At 44.5% G+C, this 19,747-nt stretch overlaps 2 protein-coding genes across 9 annotated transcripts in view; one reads left to right on the forward strand and one right to left on the reverse strand.

Annotated features, from left to right (window-relative positions):
- Positions 1-4,681, forward strand: part of MYO19 (myosin XIX) — a 42,856-nt gene extending 38,175 nt beyond the window's left edge. For 4 of the 8 annotated variants that reach the window (XM_045525559.1, XM_045525558.1, XM_045525562.1 and 1 more), the window contains 5 exons: positions 876-1,042; positions 1,171-1,300; positions 2,576-2,661; positions 3,075-3,377; positions 3,943-4,681. In XM_045525559.1, coding sequence (XP_045381515.1) covers positions 876-1,042; positions 1,171-1,300; positions 2,576-2,661; positions 3,075-3,377; positions 3,943-4,071 — 815 coding nt within the window. In that variant the 3' untranslated portion in view covers positions 4,072-4,681. Of the gene's footprint in view, positions 1-398; positions 510-875; positions 1,043-1,170; positions 1,301-2,575; positions 2,662-3,074; positions 3,378-3,942 lie in introns of those variants that run through there. The other 4 variants (XM_045525561.1, XR_006728826.1, XR_006728825.1 and 1 more) reach the window with 4 other exon arrangements.
- On the reverse strand, positions 4,575-16,411 carry ZNHIT3 (zinc finger HIT-type containing 3). Its single transcript, XM_045525574.1, has 5 exons — positions 16,251-16,411; positions 16,107-16,138; positions 7,521-7,607; positions 6,135-6,215; positions 4,575-5,123 (listed from the first exon to the last, which is right to left on the reverse strand). Exons 1-5 carry the CDS (start codon positions 16,334-16,336, stop codon positions 4,942-4,944), a joined length of 468 nt encoding a protein of 155 aa, XP_045381530.1. The 5' UTR covers positions 16,337-16,411; the 3' UTR covers positions 4,575-4,941.
- Between the last annotated feature and the right edge of the window lie 3,336 nt (positions 16,412-19,747).

A 19,747-nucleotide genomic window follows, 5' to 3' on the forward strand; every position in this document is an offset into this window, starting at 1 on the left:
AAGAGGAAGAGAGATTTGGGGAAGCTGATGAGCCCTGCCATAGCAGACCTGAGCTCCAAGTCCCTGGAGCCATCCAGTGGAGGGATCTGCAAGGGACTGGGGCAAGCTTTAATCTCAAAGGAGGTGTCTGGCCTGTGGCCCTGATTTTGGGGTTGTCAGCACGTGGGAATAACTGAGGCTGAGGGAGTGCTGAGGCCCAGGGACAGGTGGAGGGAGAAGAGGCAGCTGCTCCCCCCTCCCACCCAGCATACCCTGGGGCCCATCAGACCCTGTTGAGACAGTTCTGCTTTGTTTTTCTCCCATCTTGTGCAGAGTTTTATCACTTTCCTTTCACGCTTTCTCCCTTTTTTCCCCTCTGTCCATGGTTTGCTCTTCTCTTCTGTGTCTCTTACCCAAAGCCCCTCTGGCCCCTGGTTGATTTTGCTGCTGTTTCTCATCTCCAGCATCTCCTTTGGCAGCCTCTGTCTCCAGAGAGGCACTGGGCAGCTAAAGGTGGTCAGAGCCCTCAGGTAAATCCTCCCTCTGCAGGAGTCAGCCCTGACAAGTGTGGGAGGGCAGGCAGTGGAACCCGCTGGGCTGTCACAGGGCTGGGATTTGTTCTCCCCTTTCCCGTACATGGTGGGGCTGAGGGAGTGGCCTGGCTTCCCTGTTTGGCCATCAGGATGTTTGGAGCTTTGGAAACTACTGCTGGCTGAGCAGCCTCAGATTCCAGGTTCAAGGAGGTCACTCTTCTAGGCACCAAGTACCCTTTGCCAGCCTGTCCAAAGGGACCCATGGCAATGGAGGCTGCAGGGCACAGCAGAAAGGGCAAAGCCAGTTTCTTGAAGCACGTAGAGAAGACCAGACACTGATGGGGCCCATCTCCCCTTCCCCAGAACAGTCTCCACACAGCGAAGAGGCCACACTTCAACCTCTTCTCCAGGACATTCTCCACACTCTGCCAGCTCTAACTCAGGCAGCAGCCACACCTGGTGACTCGGATGAGGCCACGCCAGCCCCCGTGCACTGTGGCAGGACCAAGGTGTTCATGACGGACTCCATGGTAAGCTGGTTTGGGGGGATGAGATTACAGGAGCCAGCTGCATGTTCTCCTCAACAGGACAGGGTCTGGGCCCTCTCAGGGAAGAGGGAGGAAAGCCTGAGGACCTCAGTGGATACCCTTTGTTCCAGCTGGAGATTCTGGAACATGGGCGTGCCCAGGTGCTGGAGCAGTGTGCCCGCTGCATCCAGGGTAGCTGGAGGCTATACCAGCACCGAAAGCAACAGAGGCAGAGGCGAGCTGCCGTGCTCATCCAGGCAGGTAGGTGGGGCGGGGCCCCCCCTTCAGCAATTGCACACAGATGCCCATGATAGTGGTTTCCTTTGAAACATTGCTCACTGAGTGCCCATCTACTGAAGCCGACTGTTCCAGCCTGAAAAGGTGGGTAGTATGTCCCTGTGGCGCCCTGATATTCGAATTTCTCGTTCACCTTGCCCATAACATTTTTCCAGTTCTGTGGAAACCAGGTCACACCACAATAAGGGTACTCTGTAGGTAGTACAGGCTAAAAGTTTGTCTTTCTCAGACTTAAATGGCTGTTTATGCCAACATTTTTTTTCCCCTTTACTATAACACACATCATTACCTGCTGGGCTCCAGGGCTTGAGATGAGTTTAAGGAGAAGGTAAAAGCCAACAGGATCTCATCAGAAGGAAAGACGTATGAACCAACATGTTGATAACTTTTATTGAAAAATAAAAGTATTAGAAAACCCAGATATCTAAGAGTAGTGGAGTCATGCCTAAATTATGGACCATCCCTATGATGCAGCTAAGTATTTGAAGAACATTATGAATTTAATGGAAAACCACTTTCAATATGTTCATACCTGCTTGTCAAACTACACGTCAAGGGTGTGTTTCTGTGGGTAGAGGGATTAAAAAATTATGTAAGGAAATACTGTAAAGCCATTTGGGTTGGTGAGATAACAGGTGGTTTTTATGTTTCTAAGATTTTAAATTTTCTATTAATAGAATCTAAATGCATTAGTAGTATTTAATAGAATAACCACTTTTCCAAATATGACTGTACCAGAACAAATCAGAATACACTTAGATTTAAAAAGAAGGAAAAAGCCTACCATCTAATAATTACTTTTATCAGTGTTTTGTTACATGGCAGTGTCCCATTACAGACTCATAAAGTAGGCAAGCAAATTCAACTGAGGATTTTCAAAACAAAGAGGACTCTAAGAGGTACAGACAGTCCAGACCCCCTCCCCTCCCCCTGAATTTTGCCCTGGGCTGCACCTGAGATGGGAGGGGACTGCTGGGCCTCAGCCAGTCCAAGCTCCCACTGCCCCTTCAATGTGTAGCTGTCTCCAAGTGTACAGGCAGTTTGAAGAATGTTTCTAAAAGCCAATTTTGCTTCATATGTTGACTTTAGAACTTTTATGACATAGCACAAAGTAGCCAGTCATGGAAAAAATACTATTTCAAACTTTATAGCAATTCTGGTGTTGCTGCAGAGCCAGGTTACTGATAGTTCTAATGACCATTTTATTATCTCTTTCCTGTTTCTGGGCAAACTTCGTAGCCATTCGTTCCTGGTTAGCTCGGAAACACATTGAGAGGCTGCACACAGCTGCCACAACCATCAAGCGTGCATGGCAGAAGTGGAGAGTAAGTGTGCCCCAAGAAGTTGGGGTGGGCAGTGGATAGAGAGTTTGGGACCAGACAGACCCAGGTGGAATAAGGGTGGCCCCGAGGCCAGGCATGTGCATGACACCACCTACATTGCAGAGTGGTTGTGAAGGAAAAGAGTAGAGTAGCAGGAGCAACTCTGGGAATATACCCACTGTGGAATTGTACACTTTGAAAGAGTGAATTTTATGACATATCAGTTTCATCTCAATGAGACTGTTATTTTAAAGTAGCATATGTAAGGTCTAAGCCCAGTTAGTTGCCTTGGGTATACAGACAGACTTCTGTCACATGGAACCAGTTTAGTTCAGGGCATATAGCTATTTGCAGCCAGGTGCCTTTAATTTACCTTAAGATGATTTATTAAAGATAGTTTTGGTTTCCATTTTAAGATCAGAATGGCCTTCCTTGCTTCTGAAGAACTGGACGGTGTAGAAGAACACTTCTCTCAAGCTCCCTGTTCCTCGAGATCCTCCCCAAAGCCCCTGATACAGACCAGGCTCCTGGGGGCAATAATCCGCCTCTGGCCCCTGGGATTGGTCCTGGCCAATGCTGCTACAGGAATACAAGGCTTTCAGAGGAAACTAGTCGTCTGGGCCTGCCTCCAGCTTCCCAGGGACAGCCCCCGTAGCTACACTGTCCAGATAGCACAGCAAGACCAGGCTGGTGTCACATCTATCCGAGCACTGCCTCAGGTAGGTTGTGTGTGACAGGATGGCCATCCTACTCCCTGGCAGCTCCCGTTCCTCACACCCCACTATGGAAGGCAAAGCCTGGGAGTCCACAGAGGGAGCAGGACTGAGGCTGGGACAAGATCCATCCCTAACCCTGCTGAGTAAACCAGTGTTTCCTCAACTGTCTCACACTGAATGGATGTGAAATTTTATGTTTTTAATGCTGCTTTGGACTTTGCCACTATTTTTTATTAGTTATACTTTGATTGATTGATTGACAAGGTCTTGCTTTGTCACCCAGGGTGGAGTGCAGTGGCACAATCATAGCTCACTGCAGCCTCCAACTCCTGGGCTCAAGCGATCTTCCTGCCTCAGCTTCCAAGTAGCTAGGACTACAGGCATGAGCCACCACACCTGGCCTTTTGCCACTGTTTTAGAATCAGGAGAAAAAAATGTTAACCCAGTCCCTCATATTGGTATTTATTTGTCCATAACTCCTTGCATTTCTGTCATTTGCTCTGTGAGGTACCTTTAGGAACTGCCACTCCTGAGAGCTGGGGCTAAACTGTATCTCTCTTTCCCCTAGGGATCGATCAAGTTTCACTACAGAAAGTCTCCACTGCGCTATGCTGATATCTGCCCTGAACCTTCACCTTATAGTGTAACTGGCTTTAATCAGATTCTGCTGGAAAAACACAGGCTGATCCATGTGTGACCTCTTCTGACCCTACCTTCACCTGGCTGGGTGATCCTTGGTGCCTTTTGTTTTTTCACAAGGCCTTTTCCCGCCAGCTGCCTTGCCAAAGACATTTAATGAAACACAGCTGCCAAACTATGCCCATAGCATAGTGACTTCAAACACACGTGAGTAACAGTGATGGCTCCAGCCTAAGAGCCAGGGCTGTGTGGCCAGTGGGCCTCGGGCTCTGGTCTACATCAAGCACGGACAGGGTATCAGGGCTGATAGTTACCAAGCCAGGATTAAGAAACATCAGGGCCCCAGAGAACTTTACATTTCACTACCTTCAGAGATCAAACTAAGCAGCAGATATGACTCCTAAAGTGTTATCTGTCACCACAGTGGGCCCTGGTTCCCTATAAGCACTTTTGGGCCAAGCCTTGCATTTAGTTCCTTAAAGGAATGAAACCTTAGTATTTAAGAAGTTCTTGATTTAATGTAATTTCAAACAATCAGATTATGGACCAAGGATGAAAACAATGATCACATCTTGATTTTATTTAGTAACACTGATCAAGTTTTTAACTTACATGGGTGTAAAACTTGGTATCATTTATGATGTCTGTCATAACTGTACCAAGAATAAAACATTTAAAAGCAACCATTTGAATGTCAAGTTTTCTCTCCATAAAGGATTTGTCACCTTGAGGATGAATCAAAGTGATGTGGGCCTGAAACATGAGCTCACCTTGATGGATATGGAGATCTGCATTACATCAGCCAGTCTGCATCTTGGAAATCACCTCTCTTGCTTAGGGCCCCCACACCAGCTGGTCTCCTGGGAGAAGGAGTGGGCAAGCTCTGGGCGTCAAGCTCAGGCTTGAGCAAGCAGCACAATAGTCCATCTTAAGAATCCTCATTCTGGGATGGTTCGACAATTCCTAAACAGCAGTCTGCAAACTCCACAAACAAGGGTTCTTGCATGTAGGCTCTCATGAGCTTGGCTTTGTCGTCCCCTTGATCAAGGCTGACCATCAACTGTCTGAGATGTGGATTGAGCAATAAGCTTCTTAATGGCGCAGATTCCTCTTAAAAATTAAGAAAAAAGGCCAATCTCAGTTCAAGTGAGAACATGTGGAGATAGCTGCAAGCGAAGTTTCAAACATAAAACTATGAAGAGGGTGCATCCCCTTAACTTTTAAACTCACAGATTAACCCCAATGCTTCACACATAAATCAGGTAAGATCGGCATATCAAATGATTTAAGTTAAATGCAGTAACAGATTCCTATTCATATCTTTGTTGCTGGTGTATTTTCTTTCTTTATAGGCATGAAGGTTCTTGGTGAGGACAGTTATAGCAAATACTCTGAACAATGTTTAAGCATGCGATCCAGCATGCAACGGGACCAGGAGTGAACTAACACCTGTATGGCACCTTGGTCTATAAAATTTTTCACACCTATTACCAGCTCAGGTCCAACCCCAGTCTAACTAATCACTACCATGGGAGTAAGTACAAAGCATAACCTTTCACCTGATTCTGTGAAGTGGGAAGAATGAAAATAATGCACACCTTTAGGAACTACATTAGCCCATGAATTATATACGTATATATCAGAACTATTGTAAGGACTGAATAAGCAGTACTACAAAAAATGCTGGGCATTCTCAACACCCATTTCCCCCTAAAAAAATCAAACCATATGATTACCAGTGCGCATTAGTGGCTGGACCGTAAACTGAGCACTGAGGATGTGAGAATACAGGTCCCTGCCAAATTGGTATGTGAGACAAATTACCATAAAATGTGAGTGGTATTTTACTATTAGTTCAAGGCATATGGGAAGGCAAAAGCTGAGAAAAGAAACCTTGAACCAAGCACTAAAGGAGGAACAGAATTTTGCCAGCCTGCGAGACCAGCAGGTTGGGAGGTATGAAAAACCATGTGTGTTTACAGCATCATGTGGTTGAAAGGCAGGGTCTTGCATGCCACACTGAAGAAAGGATTTAATAACTTTTTAAAAACCACATTCCAAACAACATAGTAAAGGTATCAGCGGTTAACAAAGAAATGAACAATCACAGCACAGACTTACCTAAATTCTTTAAATTCTGCAAAGAAATTCTGTCCTCTTCCTCATCACTATTGAGAAAATCAGCCACAGAGGAATCATCATCTAAGGAATACATAACACAATCAACTGCTTATGACTAAAAAGGAGGCCCAGGCAACAGATTTTAACTACACGAACAGACAAAAAAAAAAGTATGTCACACATGTGACAGTGGTAGGAGTATACAAGCAGGTATAGACAAACCAAAATCCTCTCTCGAGTTTGAAAGAATTGGCAATTTTAACAAATACACCCCTCCAGTGTTCACATAATTTATGTCTCCCTGTGGTCTACGGGCTTGGAGCCTGGTTTTGTGATTCTTATTACCTCTCCTCCCCTCACCATGGCTTCAGCCCTGCCAAGGGTAAATAAACCAGGTGCTTTGCACAAACCTTCCAAACAGAATCCCCTTTCCACATGGATGTAAATTGCTGGCATTGCCCAAATCCAACCTGGAAGTTTCTCAAAAGACAGAAACAGCCCATCCCTTTGCTGTGAATGTTAAATTGCCCTTTGGTGGCACCAGAGGGGCTGCTTTTAGAGCCTGGCCATGGTACAGGACACCCAGGAAGTATTAAAGAACATTTGGATGGATGGATGGATGGGATGACAGCCCACTACTGCTATAAGCTCTGAGGAGCCCCCAGCAGCAGTAAAGTGATCTAGGACTGTGGTTGCGAACCCCCAGGTGGAGGCCTGGCACCCAGTCTGCAGCCTGTTACAAACCAGGCTGCACATCACCACCTGAGCGCACCCCTGCCCCCAACCATCCATGGAAAAATTGTCTTCTGTGAAACTTAGAAACCAGGCCAAACAGCAGGAGGTGAGTAGCAGGCAAGCCAGCAAAACTTCATCTGTATTTACAGCCACTCCCCATTGCTCACATCACTGCATAAGCTCTGCCACCCCTCAGAGCCCCCCCATCGTTCCTGGAAAAATTGTCTTCCATGAAACCAGTCCAGGTGCCAAAAAGGTTAGGGACCGCTGATCTAGGACAGAAGAAGCCTCCTGCCTGGGCCTAGCTCAGGCAAAATGACAGCCCAGCCACACCCACGGAAGGAGACCCAAAGCTGTGACTAGAGAAGGCTCCTGCCAGCAGGGCCCACTGCAATCCCCCAGCCTCAGCCACGGCCTTTCTCCCTCTGCCTCCCGCCCATTTTTCTTCTGAACAATGTTCTCCGGCTGCGCCCCTACCTCACCTGTGATGACGCTGGCCCCCACTCCTAGCCATCAAGGCTCGGGAAACTGTTGTGCCCCAGTGAAGCCATTGCTCTGGATGCCCTGCCCAGCCCAGTCTCCCTTTTTCCCTCATTTTGACTTATTCTATTTGAAACCCCTTCAAGCTTTATTGGAAGTTGACCAACCCACCTTTGTTTTCCACAGGCTTAACAGTTTTTGCAGGAACAGCTGATCTTATTTTTCTCTTGACAGGACGAGTTTCAGGGTTGCACTGCTCTGAAAAAGACACCAATCTCAGGCCCCTATCACCTGCATCTCAGCCACAAGGCCACACCTCCCCACCAAGCCAGTATCTAGGGAAGCGTATGCTGGAGGTAAGGGATGTGGGTGGGGTGGAGATGGGTATAGAGGAAGTGAGAGATCAAAGCAGGGGGCCCTATGAGGAAAACCACGAGCGGCCTGACATTGGCAGAAGGGCTGAGGAGGTAAGGTTCATGTACCCCAAGGGCCTGTCCCCATCCTTTTTGCCCTGCCTAATCTCATAGGACTCTCACCATGATTAAATGGCGCATTGACTTCAACGAGCATCAAATGATATTCTCAGCAGTTTCAGATACCAAATTTGCACGTACTATATGCCATTAGGAATACAGTCATGTGCTGAATATGATTTCAGTCAATGATGGACAGCATATATGACATGGTCACACAAAGTTATAACACTGTACTTTTATTGCACCTTCTCTGTTTACATATACAAATACTATTGTGTTCCAACTGCCTACAGTACTCAGTACAGTCTGTAGCCTATGAGCAGTAGGCTATACCATATAGCCTAGGGGTGTTGTATACTATACCATGTAGGTTTGTATAAGCATACTATGATGTCTGCAGGACAAAATCTCCTAACAATGCATTTCTCAGAACATATCCCTGTTGTTAAGTGACTCTTGGCTGTGCACATTTGAAAGTCACCACCACTACTTCAGAGGGCTTTAGGCTTATGGATGACCGCTAAAGATATGGATATGGTAAGAAGGGTCTGGTCTAAGTCTACTTTACAGGGCTGAGAGACAAGCCCAAGACGACTCTTACAGGGGGAAGAGGCTTTGCTGGATGGAAAGAAATGTATTCCTGGCAAAGGGCAAGTTCTATGCCTGGACCCGATGCTTGAAAGAATAAGGTCAGGTTCAAGGAGATGGTGGTGAACAACTACCAGTTGATGCGTAGGGCAGGCCTGGGGCACAAGAGTAATGCAAAGCAGAAGAATGCCAAATGCAGGACCAGTGTCTCTCAGCAAAGGCACTACTGGTATTTAGGACAGGAAAGTCTGCAGTGGTATGAGATTGTCTCACACACTGTAGAATGTAATATTTGAGCCCTAGCACCAATTACCAGTTCACACCTCACAGACACTGCGTTTTTTTACAAACTGAAGGTCTGTGGCAACACTGCATCGAGGAAGTCTATCAGCACCATTTTTCCAATAGCATGAGCTCACTTTGTATCACATTTTGGTAAATCTTACGGTATTTCAAAATTTTTCATTATTATTTTATCTGTTATGGTGATGTGTGATCAGTTACCTTTGATGTTACCATTGTAATTGTTTTAGAGCACCGATATAAGATGGTGAATTTAACAAATGTATTGTGTTCTGACTGCTCCACTGACTAGCTGTTTTCCCATCTCTCTCCCTGTCCTGAAGCCTCCCTATTACCTGAGACAAAACAATATTGAAATTAGGCCAATTAATAACTTTACAATGGCCTCTAAGTGTTGCAAGTGAAAGGAAGAGTCATATGTCTCTCTTTTTAGATCAAAAGCTAGAAATGGTTACACTTAGTGAGGAAGACCTGTCGAAAGCTGAGATAGGCCAAAAGCTAGGGCTCTTAAGCTAGTTAGCCAAGTTGCAAATGCAAAGGTAAAGTTCTTGAAGGAAATTAAAAGTGCTACTCCAATAAACACATGAAAGATAAGAAAACAAAACAACCTTATTACTGAAATGGAGAAAGTTTTAGTGGTCTGGATAAAAGATCAAACCAGATACAACGTTCCCTTAAGCAAAAGCCTAATCCAGAGGATGGCCCTCTCTTCAATTATATGAAAGCTGAGACAGGTGAGGAAACTACTGTAGAAAAGCTGGAAGCTATCAGAGGCTGATTCATGAGGTTTAAGGAGAGAAGGCATCTTAACATAACATAGAAGTGCAAGGTGAAACAGCAAGTGCTGATGTAGAAGCTGCATCAAGTTATCCAGAAGATCTAGCTAAAATCATTGATGAAGTGCCTACACTAAGGAGATTTTCAATGTTGAGAAAACAGCCCTCTGCTACAAGAAGATGCCATCCAGGACTTTCATAGCTAGAAAGGAGAAATCAATGTCTGCCTTCAACGATTCAAAGGATAGGCTGCCTCTCTTATTAGATGCTAATGTACCTGGTGACTTTAAGTTGAAGCCAATGCTCATTTACCATTCCTAAAATCCTACGGCCCTTAACAATTATCTACCCTGTGCTCTATAAATTGAACAACAAAGTCTGGATAACAGTACATCTGTTTATATTACAGCATGATTTACTGAATATTTTAAGCCCACTGTTGATATCTACTGCTGAGAAAAAAAGATTCCTTTCAAAATATTACTGCTTACTGACAATGCACCTAGTCCCCCAAGACCTCTGATAGAGATGTACAAGATTAACGTTGTTTTCATGCCTACTAACAACATATTCTGCAGCCCATGGATCAGGGAGTAATTTCAGGCTGGGCTACAGTGGTTCATGCCTATAATCCCAGCAAATTGGGGGCCAAGGTGGGAGGATCACTTGAGGCCAAGAGTTCGAGACCAGCCTGAGCAACACATCAAGACCCCATCTCTACAAAAAATTTTTAAAAGGTAGTTGGGTGTGGTGGTGCTCACCTGTAATCCCAGCTACTTGGAAGGATAAAGTGGAAAGATTGTTTGAGCCCGGGAGTCATGATCATGCCACTGCACTCCAGCCTGGGCAACAGAGCAAGACCCCATCTCTTTAAAATAAGAAGAAAAAAAGTCGTTTTTTACTTTTAAGTCTTATTATTTAAGAAATACATTTCATAAGACTATAGCTGCCATACATAGTGATTCCTCCGATGGATCTGGACAAAGCAAATCAAAAACCTTCTGCAAAGGATTCGCCATTCCAGAGGCCATAAAGAACAATCATGATTCATGAGAGGAGGCCAAAATACCAACATTAACAATCATTTGAAAGGAGATTCCAGCCCTCAAGGATGACTTTGAGGGGTTGAAGACTTCAGTAACTGCAGATGTGGTGGAAACAGTAAGAGAACCAGAATTAGGAGTTTTTTGTTTTTTTTTTTCCTGAGACAGGGTCTCACTCTGTTGCCAGGGCTAGAGTGCAGTGGAATCACCATAGCTCACTGCAGCCTCCAACTCCTGGGCTAAGCAATCCTCCTGCCTCAGCCTCCCGAGTGAGTTAGCTGGGACTACAGGTACGTACCACCACACCTGCCTAATTTTTTATTTTTTGTGGAGACAGGATCTCGTTATTGACCAGGCTGGTCTCCAACTCCTAGCCTTGGCCTCCCAAAGTGCTAGGATTACAGGCATGAGCCACCACACCCAGGCAAAAAGTGGTTTCTTGAGATGGAATCTACTTATGGTGAAGATGCTATGAACATTATTGAAATGAAAACAAAGGATTTACAATATTATTAATACATAAACTTAGTTGATAAAGCAGCAGCATGGTTTGAGAGGATTTACTCCAATTTTAAAAGTAGTTTTACTGTGGGTGTAATGCTACCAAACAGCATTACATACTACAGAGAAACCTTTCATGAAAGAAAGAGTCAACTGATGCCACAAACTTCACTGTTGTCATGTTTTAAGAAATTGCCACAGCCACCCAACTTTCAGCACCGCCACCCTGATCAGTCAGCAGCCATCAAAGGGTCAGCCATCAGGCAAGGCCCCTGCCAACAAAAAGATTACAACTTGCTGAAGGCTCAGATGATGGCATTTTTTAAGCAATAAAATATTTTTTGTATAAGTACTTTTTTTTTTAGGACATAATACTACTGCATACTTAATAGGCTACAGTGTAGTATAAAAATAACTTATATGCACTGGGAAACCAAAAAATTCATGTGACTAGTTTTATTACAATATTCGCTTTATTGCAGTGGTACCACAGTATTTCCAAGGTGTGCCTGTACAGCCAATCTCTCCTCAGTTACTCTAAGAACAAACACATTGTGACAATTTGTCTCCCTAGGGACAGTAATACCCAGGTTAAGAACACTGTCCTCCATGCTTGACAGCCATACAGTTTTCAACAAGGGAGTGAATTGCTCAAATGTGCTTTTCCAGAAAAATCACCCTGGCAGTAGCAGGGGCACAGGGTAATGAGTTCATGACTGCTCTAGTGGTTGCTGGAAGAGCCCTGCAGGGTAAAAGGGAAGTACTCAGAACCCCAGACTTCCAATCCTGCTTCCAGCAAAGCAGCTCCACTTCTCTCCTATCTTGACCTATAAGGTTTCTTTTGAAAATGCCCCACAGATATCAGGAACAAGGTGTGCATGGGGGGGGCGTGGGGTGTGAACCTTACTGCTGTAAACCAGAGATTAGAGGCAATGGTGAAACTAGAGGCAAAACAACCAAAGACGAACTTCTAAGGGTCAATATGGCATATAGTGAGCGGAAAGGGTTCCAAGGACAGAGAGGAGAGGCCAGACTAGAGAAATATTTATAATGTAGACTTGACAATACACTGTGAAAAAGAAAAAGGGTCTAATCAGGTAGGGGACAGTTACGACAGTTGCCAGTGACTGACCACTTACTAAGTGCCAAGAACCGTGCCAGGTACACAGTGATATATACAGAATCTCAATAAACCCTTCCAAAGCCCCCAAGACATGGAGACTTTTACTTCCACTTACAGGTGAAAGCAGAAAAGATTAAGTTTGCTTGTAATAAAGAAACCCATCCAAGGTCCACAACTAGTAAGTGGCAGAGGCAGAATTTGAATTCTAAGGCTGTGCTATATGTGTAAAGAATATAGCAGAAGGGACTGAAGGAGAGGTGGATTTTCAGGGCTAGTTGGACCTCACCATAAAACAGAAACATTTGTTTCTAGGGGCTCAAAAAGATGTTGGAGCTACAGATTTGGGTGTCAGCAAAAAAAAGAAAAAAAAAAAAAAAAGTTAAAAAGATGTGAAAGAGATCACCCAGGAATAAGGTTAAGGACAGCATCCCAAGAACAAATTTAGTAGACAGGCAAAGGGAGAGAATCCATTAAAAGACTCTGAGAAACAACATTCAGAAAGGGAAGAGAGTCTTTGATCATACCACCCTGACACCCCCAATCTTGTCTGACCTCAGAATCCAAAAATTGGGTCTGGTTAGTACTTGGACAGGAGAAAGGGAGGACAGCATCCCATTCAGCAGTATCTCCCCAATCAACAGAGGAGAATATCAAGAAGGGAAAGTTAAGCACAATAGACATTCATAGGAGTCAAGAAAGATGACAAATGAAGTATCCAACAGGTGTGGCTATTAGAAATTCCTGATAAAAATAATTCTTTATTAAGTACCACTGTAACACTGCCTGTAGCAGCAACAAAAGCAAAACAACTAAAATACCCACCATAAGAATAAATATTAAAATGACCACACTACTCAAAGCGACCTACAGATTCAATACAATCCCTATCAAAATACACCAATGACATTCTTCACAGAAATAGAAAAAGCAATCCTAAAATTTACATGTAATCACAAAAGATCCTGAATAGCCAGTGCAATCCTAAGCAAAGAGGATAAAGCCGGAGACTTCACACTGCTTGCCCTCAAAGTATACTACAAAGCTATAGTAGCCATAAAAACAGCACAGTCCTGGCATAAAAACAGACACATAGACCAGGGGAACAGACTAGAGAACCAAAAATAAGTCCACATATTTACAGCCAACTGATTTTCAACAGAAGTGCAAAAGCATATATTGAGGAAAGGACAGACTCTTCAATAAATGGTGTTGGGAAAACAGGATATCCATATGCAGAAGAAGCAAACTAGACCCCTATCTCTCACCATATATAAAAATCAACTCAAAATAGATTAAAGATATAAATGTAAGACCTGAAGCTATGAAACTACTAGAAGAATACACAGGGGAAACACTTTACATTGGTCTGGGCAAAAATTTTATGAATAAAATCTCAGAAGCACAGGCAACCAAAGGAAAAACACGATTTTATCAAACTAAAAAAAAGCTTCTGCATAGCAAAGGAAACAATCAACACTGAAGAGACAACCTACAAAATGGGAGAAAATACCTGCAAACAATTTCATCTGACAAGGGATTAATACCAAGAATACACAAGGATCTCAAATCAATAGCCAAGAAAATCCAATTAAAAAATGGGCAAATGATCTGAAGAGATAATTCTCAAAAGAAGACATCCAAATGCCAAAAAGTATATGAAAAAATGCTCAACATCAATAATCATCAGGGAAATGCAAATTAAAACCACAATGCGGTATCATTTCACCCTAGTTAGAATGGCTATTATCAAAAAAACAAAAAAAAATGCTAGCAAGGATGAAGACAAAGGGAATTCTTATACACTTTGGATAGGAATGTAAATTAGTACAGCCACTATGGAAAATAGTATTGAAGTTCCTCAAAAAACTAAAAATAGAACTACCATATGATCCAGCAATCCCACTACTGGGTAAATGTTCAAAGAAAAGGAGATCAGTATTATTGAAGAGAAACCTACAGCACTAATCACAATAGCCAAGATACAGAATCAACCTAAGTGTCCATCCAGAGATGAATGGATAAATAAAATGTGGCATATATACACCATGGAACAATATTAAGCCATGAAAAAGAATGAAATCCTGTCATTTGCAGCAACGTGGATAAAGCTGGAGGATGTTATGTTTGGTGAAATAAACTACTCACAGAAAAATGTTCTCACTCATATGTAGAAGCTAAATAAGTTGATCTTGTAAGAGTAGAGAATAGAACAGTGGTAGCCAGAGGCTGGGAAGGATGGAGGGGAGAGGGAGAGGTTAACAGATACAAAATTATGGCTAGATAGGAATAAGTCCTAATGTTCTATATAGCACTGTAGAGTAACTATAGTTAACAACAATTTATACTTTCAAATATCTAGAAGAATGGATTTTGAATGCTCCCAAGATTCAAAAATGATATCTAGAAATAATTGTTTCAGGTGATGGATATGCTAATTACCTTAATTTGATCATTACAGATTATGTATACATATTGAAATATCATCCTGTAACCCATAAATATGTACATTATGTATCAATTAAAAATAAAAATTAGAAAGATCCAGCAATGGGAGTCTGGTAGTATAAATTATGGTCATATCAACCGTATAATGAAATATAGTTCTTTATGTCAATGATTTAGAACTGTATTATACACTGGTTTTTAAAAAGTGCCCAATGTACACTGTAAAATCAAATAAGGATGTTGTTGAGTACAATCTCATTGCTGAGATTCTCAGAGCTAAAAAAAATAGTTCTACATATTGGTAGAAGAATGGAAATAATCTGAAAGATTCTCCATCAAACTTTTAATCCTAAATTGCACTGGATGGTAGAACTGTCTAATGAGTTTTACTAACACTTAGACTTTCTAAAAAATTAAATGCAGAAATGTATTTTACCCTCAGAAAACATACGCAATTAATGTTAAAAATAGAAAATCATCCAAATATAAAGAAGCAGAGAGCGGTAACTGAATTTTCTACAGGCACGTTTCATAATTATACAACTTAAAGATACAGTAGTTAAACATTTGAAAGTGCATATGTAACCATGTATTTGTGGATGTACATACATTTGTAAACATCACTTCTTATACGGAACTTACTAATTTTCTCTCTTAATACCTCAACTCTCATTATAAAGAGCTACCTCACTGTTTTAACAAGAAAGTATTTAAGAGAGAAAGTGTTCTTGTTAACCTTAACCAGTACAGTTTCTGCCAAATAAATGAGGGGCTATGCCAGAAGAGGAATTAACAATTGAGGTAGACTTCCGTGGAGAAAACAATAGACTTCTTTTTTTTTTTTCTTTTTGAAACAGGGTCTCGGCTCTATTGCCCTGGCTAGAGTGCAGAGGCCCTATCATAGTTCACTGCAACCTCAAACTCCTGGGCTCAAGCAATCCTCCTGCCTCAGCTCCCGAGTAGCTGGGACTACAGGCATGCGCCACCATGCCCCGCTAATTTTTCTATATATATTTTTAGTTGGCCAGATAATTTCTATTTTTAGTAGAGACGCGCTCTCGCTCTTGCTCAGGCTGGTCTCGAACTCCTGACCTCGAGCGATCCGCCCCCCTCGGCCTCCCAGAATGCTAGGATTACAGGCGTGAGCCACCGTGCCCGGCCCCCAGTCGACTATTTTTAAAGAAGAGTGGGGCACGCAAAAGAAAACGAAGGATAGACGAGAAAGGTCTTTGTTCAAAATCCAGAGAAGCATTTACAGGCAAAAGTCGCGCACACAGGGAGAGGTCTGGGACACCAAGGACCAAGCCTAAGGAAGCAAGGCTCCCGCAGAACGAGCGGCAGGAAAGGCCGGGAGGGCCGAGGGGCTCAGACTGGTCAGGCGCGGGAAAGCCCGGAGAAAGCGCAGCCTGAGGGGTCCACACCCCAGAGACGGTGGCGAGGTGTGGGGGCTGTCTCTGGCTAGAAGGGGACTAAGAGCTGAGGCGGGGAAGCCGGGGCCTTACCTTTGTGCTTCCGGAAGCAGGTCACTGAGCAGCTGTAATAGAGACCACAGACAGCGTCACCCCCGAAGGCTGCGCGAACCCTCCCGTACCCCGCCAGACCCCGCCCCGGCCGGATACTCGCGCTCCCCCAGCCTCCCCACTCACTAGGGCACGCGGCAGGCCGGGCAGCGGTATTTGGGTTTCTCCAAGCAGATTACGCAAACCACCGTGCTACAATTGAGCGAGGCCATCGTCTCTCACACCACTTGCTCCCACCAAGCTGCGCGCCCCTTCTCCGCGGGCCCCTCGTGCACGCCCTATTTCCGTTTCCGAAACCAGGACCAATCAGCGCTCAGCACTTACTGGCAGTCAAAAGCAATTGATTGAGCCTGCTCACGGTCCCAGGCCTCGTAAATGGAGCATCGATACACTCGATGAGCATCAGCTGCGTCCCAGGTTTTCCCTGACTTGATCTTGTCGTAGAACATGTAGCCTTGTCCCTGCTCTTACGCGACTGTGTGACTTAGGGTAGGTTATCGCCACTCTCCATTTCTGTTGCCCCTCGTGTAAAAAGAATTCGTGGAACTACACATCCGTCACTTTCCAGCTAGGACTTTAGGAATCTTGCATGCACATCTGATCTGCTTACCTCTGTTAAATGGGAAGTCCAGACTCGGCTGGATCACGTGGCACACAGAAACCTGTCCTTCCCATACTAGACTTTTTTTTTTTTAAGAGACGGGATCTTGCTGTATCACCCAGGCTGGCGTGCAGTGGCTATTCACAGGCGCGATCATAGCGCACTGCAGCCTCGACCTCCTGGGTTCAAGCCTCTGCCTCAGGCTCCCGAGCAGCTGGGCCTACAGGCGCGCACCACCACTTCCGTCTGACAGCCTAGGCCATTTCTCAGAGGAAAGAAAGAGGCTTGGTCACTGACAAATGTCTGTTGAACTCCAGCTGTGAACCCTGAAGTGCCCAGGTCCCCGGGGAATAAAAGACTTGGTCTCTGCTCTCTGGGAGTCTAAGGTTTAGAGTGAAGGCAAGACGGGGAAGGAGGCAGGGAGGAGACTCACTCTCAGGGTCGAGCCGGTGCTGGCCTGCACTTGCAGGACCCTGAGAGTGAGTGCTCCTTAAATTTTGCGCTCTAGGCTCCTCACTCGCCTCACCCTACCTAGTCCCAGACCTGGAGTAGATTGACCAGGAAGCAGAGGAGTGACCTCTGGCTCAAGGCAGGGGTCCCGGGCAGTTGAGTCTGGACAGATGGGCTATCATTGGGCTTGAATGCCACCACAGTCTTTAGGTATACACAAAGTCATGTTTTTTTTTAGGAGCCTTGCGCCTCCGCGCAGAATTGAAAGACGGATATGACTCCAGGCCGAGCAACTAGATGTCCACACTGATGCAGCCGCCCTTGGCGGCATCCTGGCTCTCTCTGGACCCTTACAGCCTGGCAGGCGCTGTCCAGCGCTCTCGAGGCGAGCCGAGCCGAGCCGAGCCGAGCCGAGCCGAGCGGGGTTCCGGGCCAATGCCCAGGTCTGGAGACGCGCGCGGAGTCGCAGGCCGGCGCCCAGCACCGCCAGAGGGCGCTCCAGGTAGAGACTGGCCCTGCAGCAGCGCGCCCTGGAGCTGGATTCCAGCCCAGCTCACATCCCACCTTGCAGGGCAGGCTAAGCTGTCCCCTCCGGCTAGGAAGAGCAAGTCCGGGCGCTGGCTGGCACCTCGGACATCGCCAGGTGGTGGGAAAAAGCGTCGAGAGCTCGAAGGCGACTGGATGGGCTTGAGCGTCTCCTGCGGAAAAGCAGGACCTGCCCCCACCGGGGCTCCAAATTCCACCATCACAGAGCACTTTCGGACGGCCCCAGGAGGGTGGAGTTCCCATATTAGCCTGGTGAAAGTTTAACTGTGCTTCGGGAACTTTTGGATTACTAACTAGGGCGCGATCCACTGCCTAGTGCCTTCCTCCCTTGCCATGATGGAACGAGCAGATCAATCTAATCTCCCCACATGTGCCACGTGTTGCCTTTATCAGGCCCGGGATTGATAAGGTTGAGCCCTGCTAGATCTCAGCTTGTTTCTGAAGCTCTAACACCTGGATCCCTCCCCAGAGCATGGGAGAGGTAAGTAGTTACTATGGGCTCTTTAGGGGACTGCTGCCACGTTCTCACCTGCTTGCCTCCGTCTCCCCTCTGGCATCTAAGAGAGAATAGTTCATATGTTAAAGTGAGGTTGCTGGTGGTAGTCAAATGAAGGAGGCCTGAGGTTCCCGTGGGGTGGACCCAACTAATTGGTTTCCAATTCTCTGCATGTTATATCATAGTTGTGAAATTATATCCATCCTCCAACCCTAGACAATGACAGTGTGATCTATGGTTAGACTTCAGGAAGAACTTCCAAACTCCAAAAGGAGTAAAGAATGATTGCATTCTCCACAGTCCCAGAACTGTTGGGAGAACATAGACAATAGAGGTCACCATTGTTTCCTGAACACACCCGCCCACTCACAACTCCACATTTTTCTTTTTCTCACACTCTCTCCCATTTGCAAATCCACATAGATTTCCCCCCTTATATTCTCTAGGACACACAGAGATCAAAGGAGTTGGAACCGCCCAACCAGATTCTCCAAGAAGCCACTAAAGTTTCCAAGTGGAGTGGGAGTGGATCCCTGGGCTTCTCACAAACTTAACTCACCTCTACCTCCCACAAGGCAGAGACCTACATGAACTCTGCTCAGCAAGGAGCAGGGGAGAGGAACTGAGACCCCAACCTTACTTCCCCATCCCTTAAAAATGAGGACAAAATAAAGACTTTTTAGACAAACAAAAGCTATGAGAATTCTTCACTAGCAGATCTACACTACAAGAAATGTTAAATAAAGTCGTTCAAGCAAAAGGAAAATGATGGAAATTTGGATCTACACAAAAGAGCAACAGAAACAATAAACATGTAGGCAAATTAGAAAAAACATTTTTTCCATTTTTCAATATCTTTAAATGATAATTGTTTAAAGCAAACATAACAGGACATTGTGGGGTTGGTAACACATGTGGAATTAAATATATGAAAATAATAACAACAATGAAAGTAAAATGGGGTCAGAAGATACTGAAGCCCAAAGAGGAAAAAAGAATAAGCAAAGGGGATAAATAAAAAGAAATAGCAAGGTGATAGACAAACTCATCTATATCAACAATTATAATAAACATAATGGTTTCTAAACACCTAATTAAAAGACAGGTATTGTCATATCGGATAACAAAAGCAAGAACCAACTGCTGTCTACAAGAAATCCATGTTAAGTATTAATATAAAGACATAGATGGTTAAAAGTTATAATATGGAAAAATATATACCATGCAAACAATAACAAAAAGAAAGCTGGAGTAGTTATATTACGATGAGACAAAGTAGATTTTAAAACAAGAAACAATACTAGGATGCAGAGGGATGATATATAAAGACAAAAGTATCGATTCATCACGAAGGCATAACTAACCTAAATGTGTAGGTGTTGGCAACAGTTTCAAAATACATAAAGCAAAAAGCAGACCCAAAAGGAGGAACAGACAAATCCACAATTATGGTTGGAGATTCCCTTCTCAGTAATTGATGAAGATGGTAGAGAGAAAATGGGTAAGAATATAAAAGACTTGAACAACACT

Source organism: Lemur catta, chromosome 15 (assembly GCF_020740605.2).
Source record: "Lemur catta isolate mLemCat1 chromosome 15, mLemCat1.pri, whole genome shotgun sequence".
NCBI classification, from domain to species: domain Eukaryota; kingdom Metazoa; phylum Chordata; class Mammalia; order Primates; family Lemuridae; genus Lemur; species Lemur catta.

Excerpts from the sequence above, each read along its gene's own strand:
- ZNHIT3 (XM_045525574.1), bottom strand. The coding sequence starts at position 16,336 with ATGGCCTCGCTCAATTGTAGCACGGTGGTTTGCGTAATCTGCTTGGAG. Across the intron at positions 16,139-16,250 it reads CCGGCCTGCCGCGTGCCCTA|CTGCTCAGTGACCTGCTTCC; the intron begins GTGAGTGGGGAG and ends TCTCTATTACAG. Across the intron at positions 6,216-7,520 it reads TAAGCCTGTGGAAAACAAAG|ATGATGATTCCTCTGTGGCT; the intron begins GTGGGTTGGTCA and ends TGTATTCCTTAG.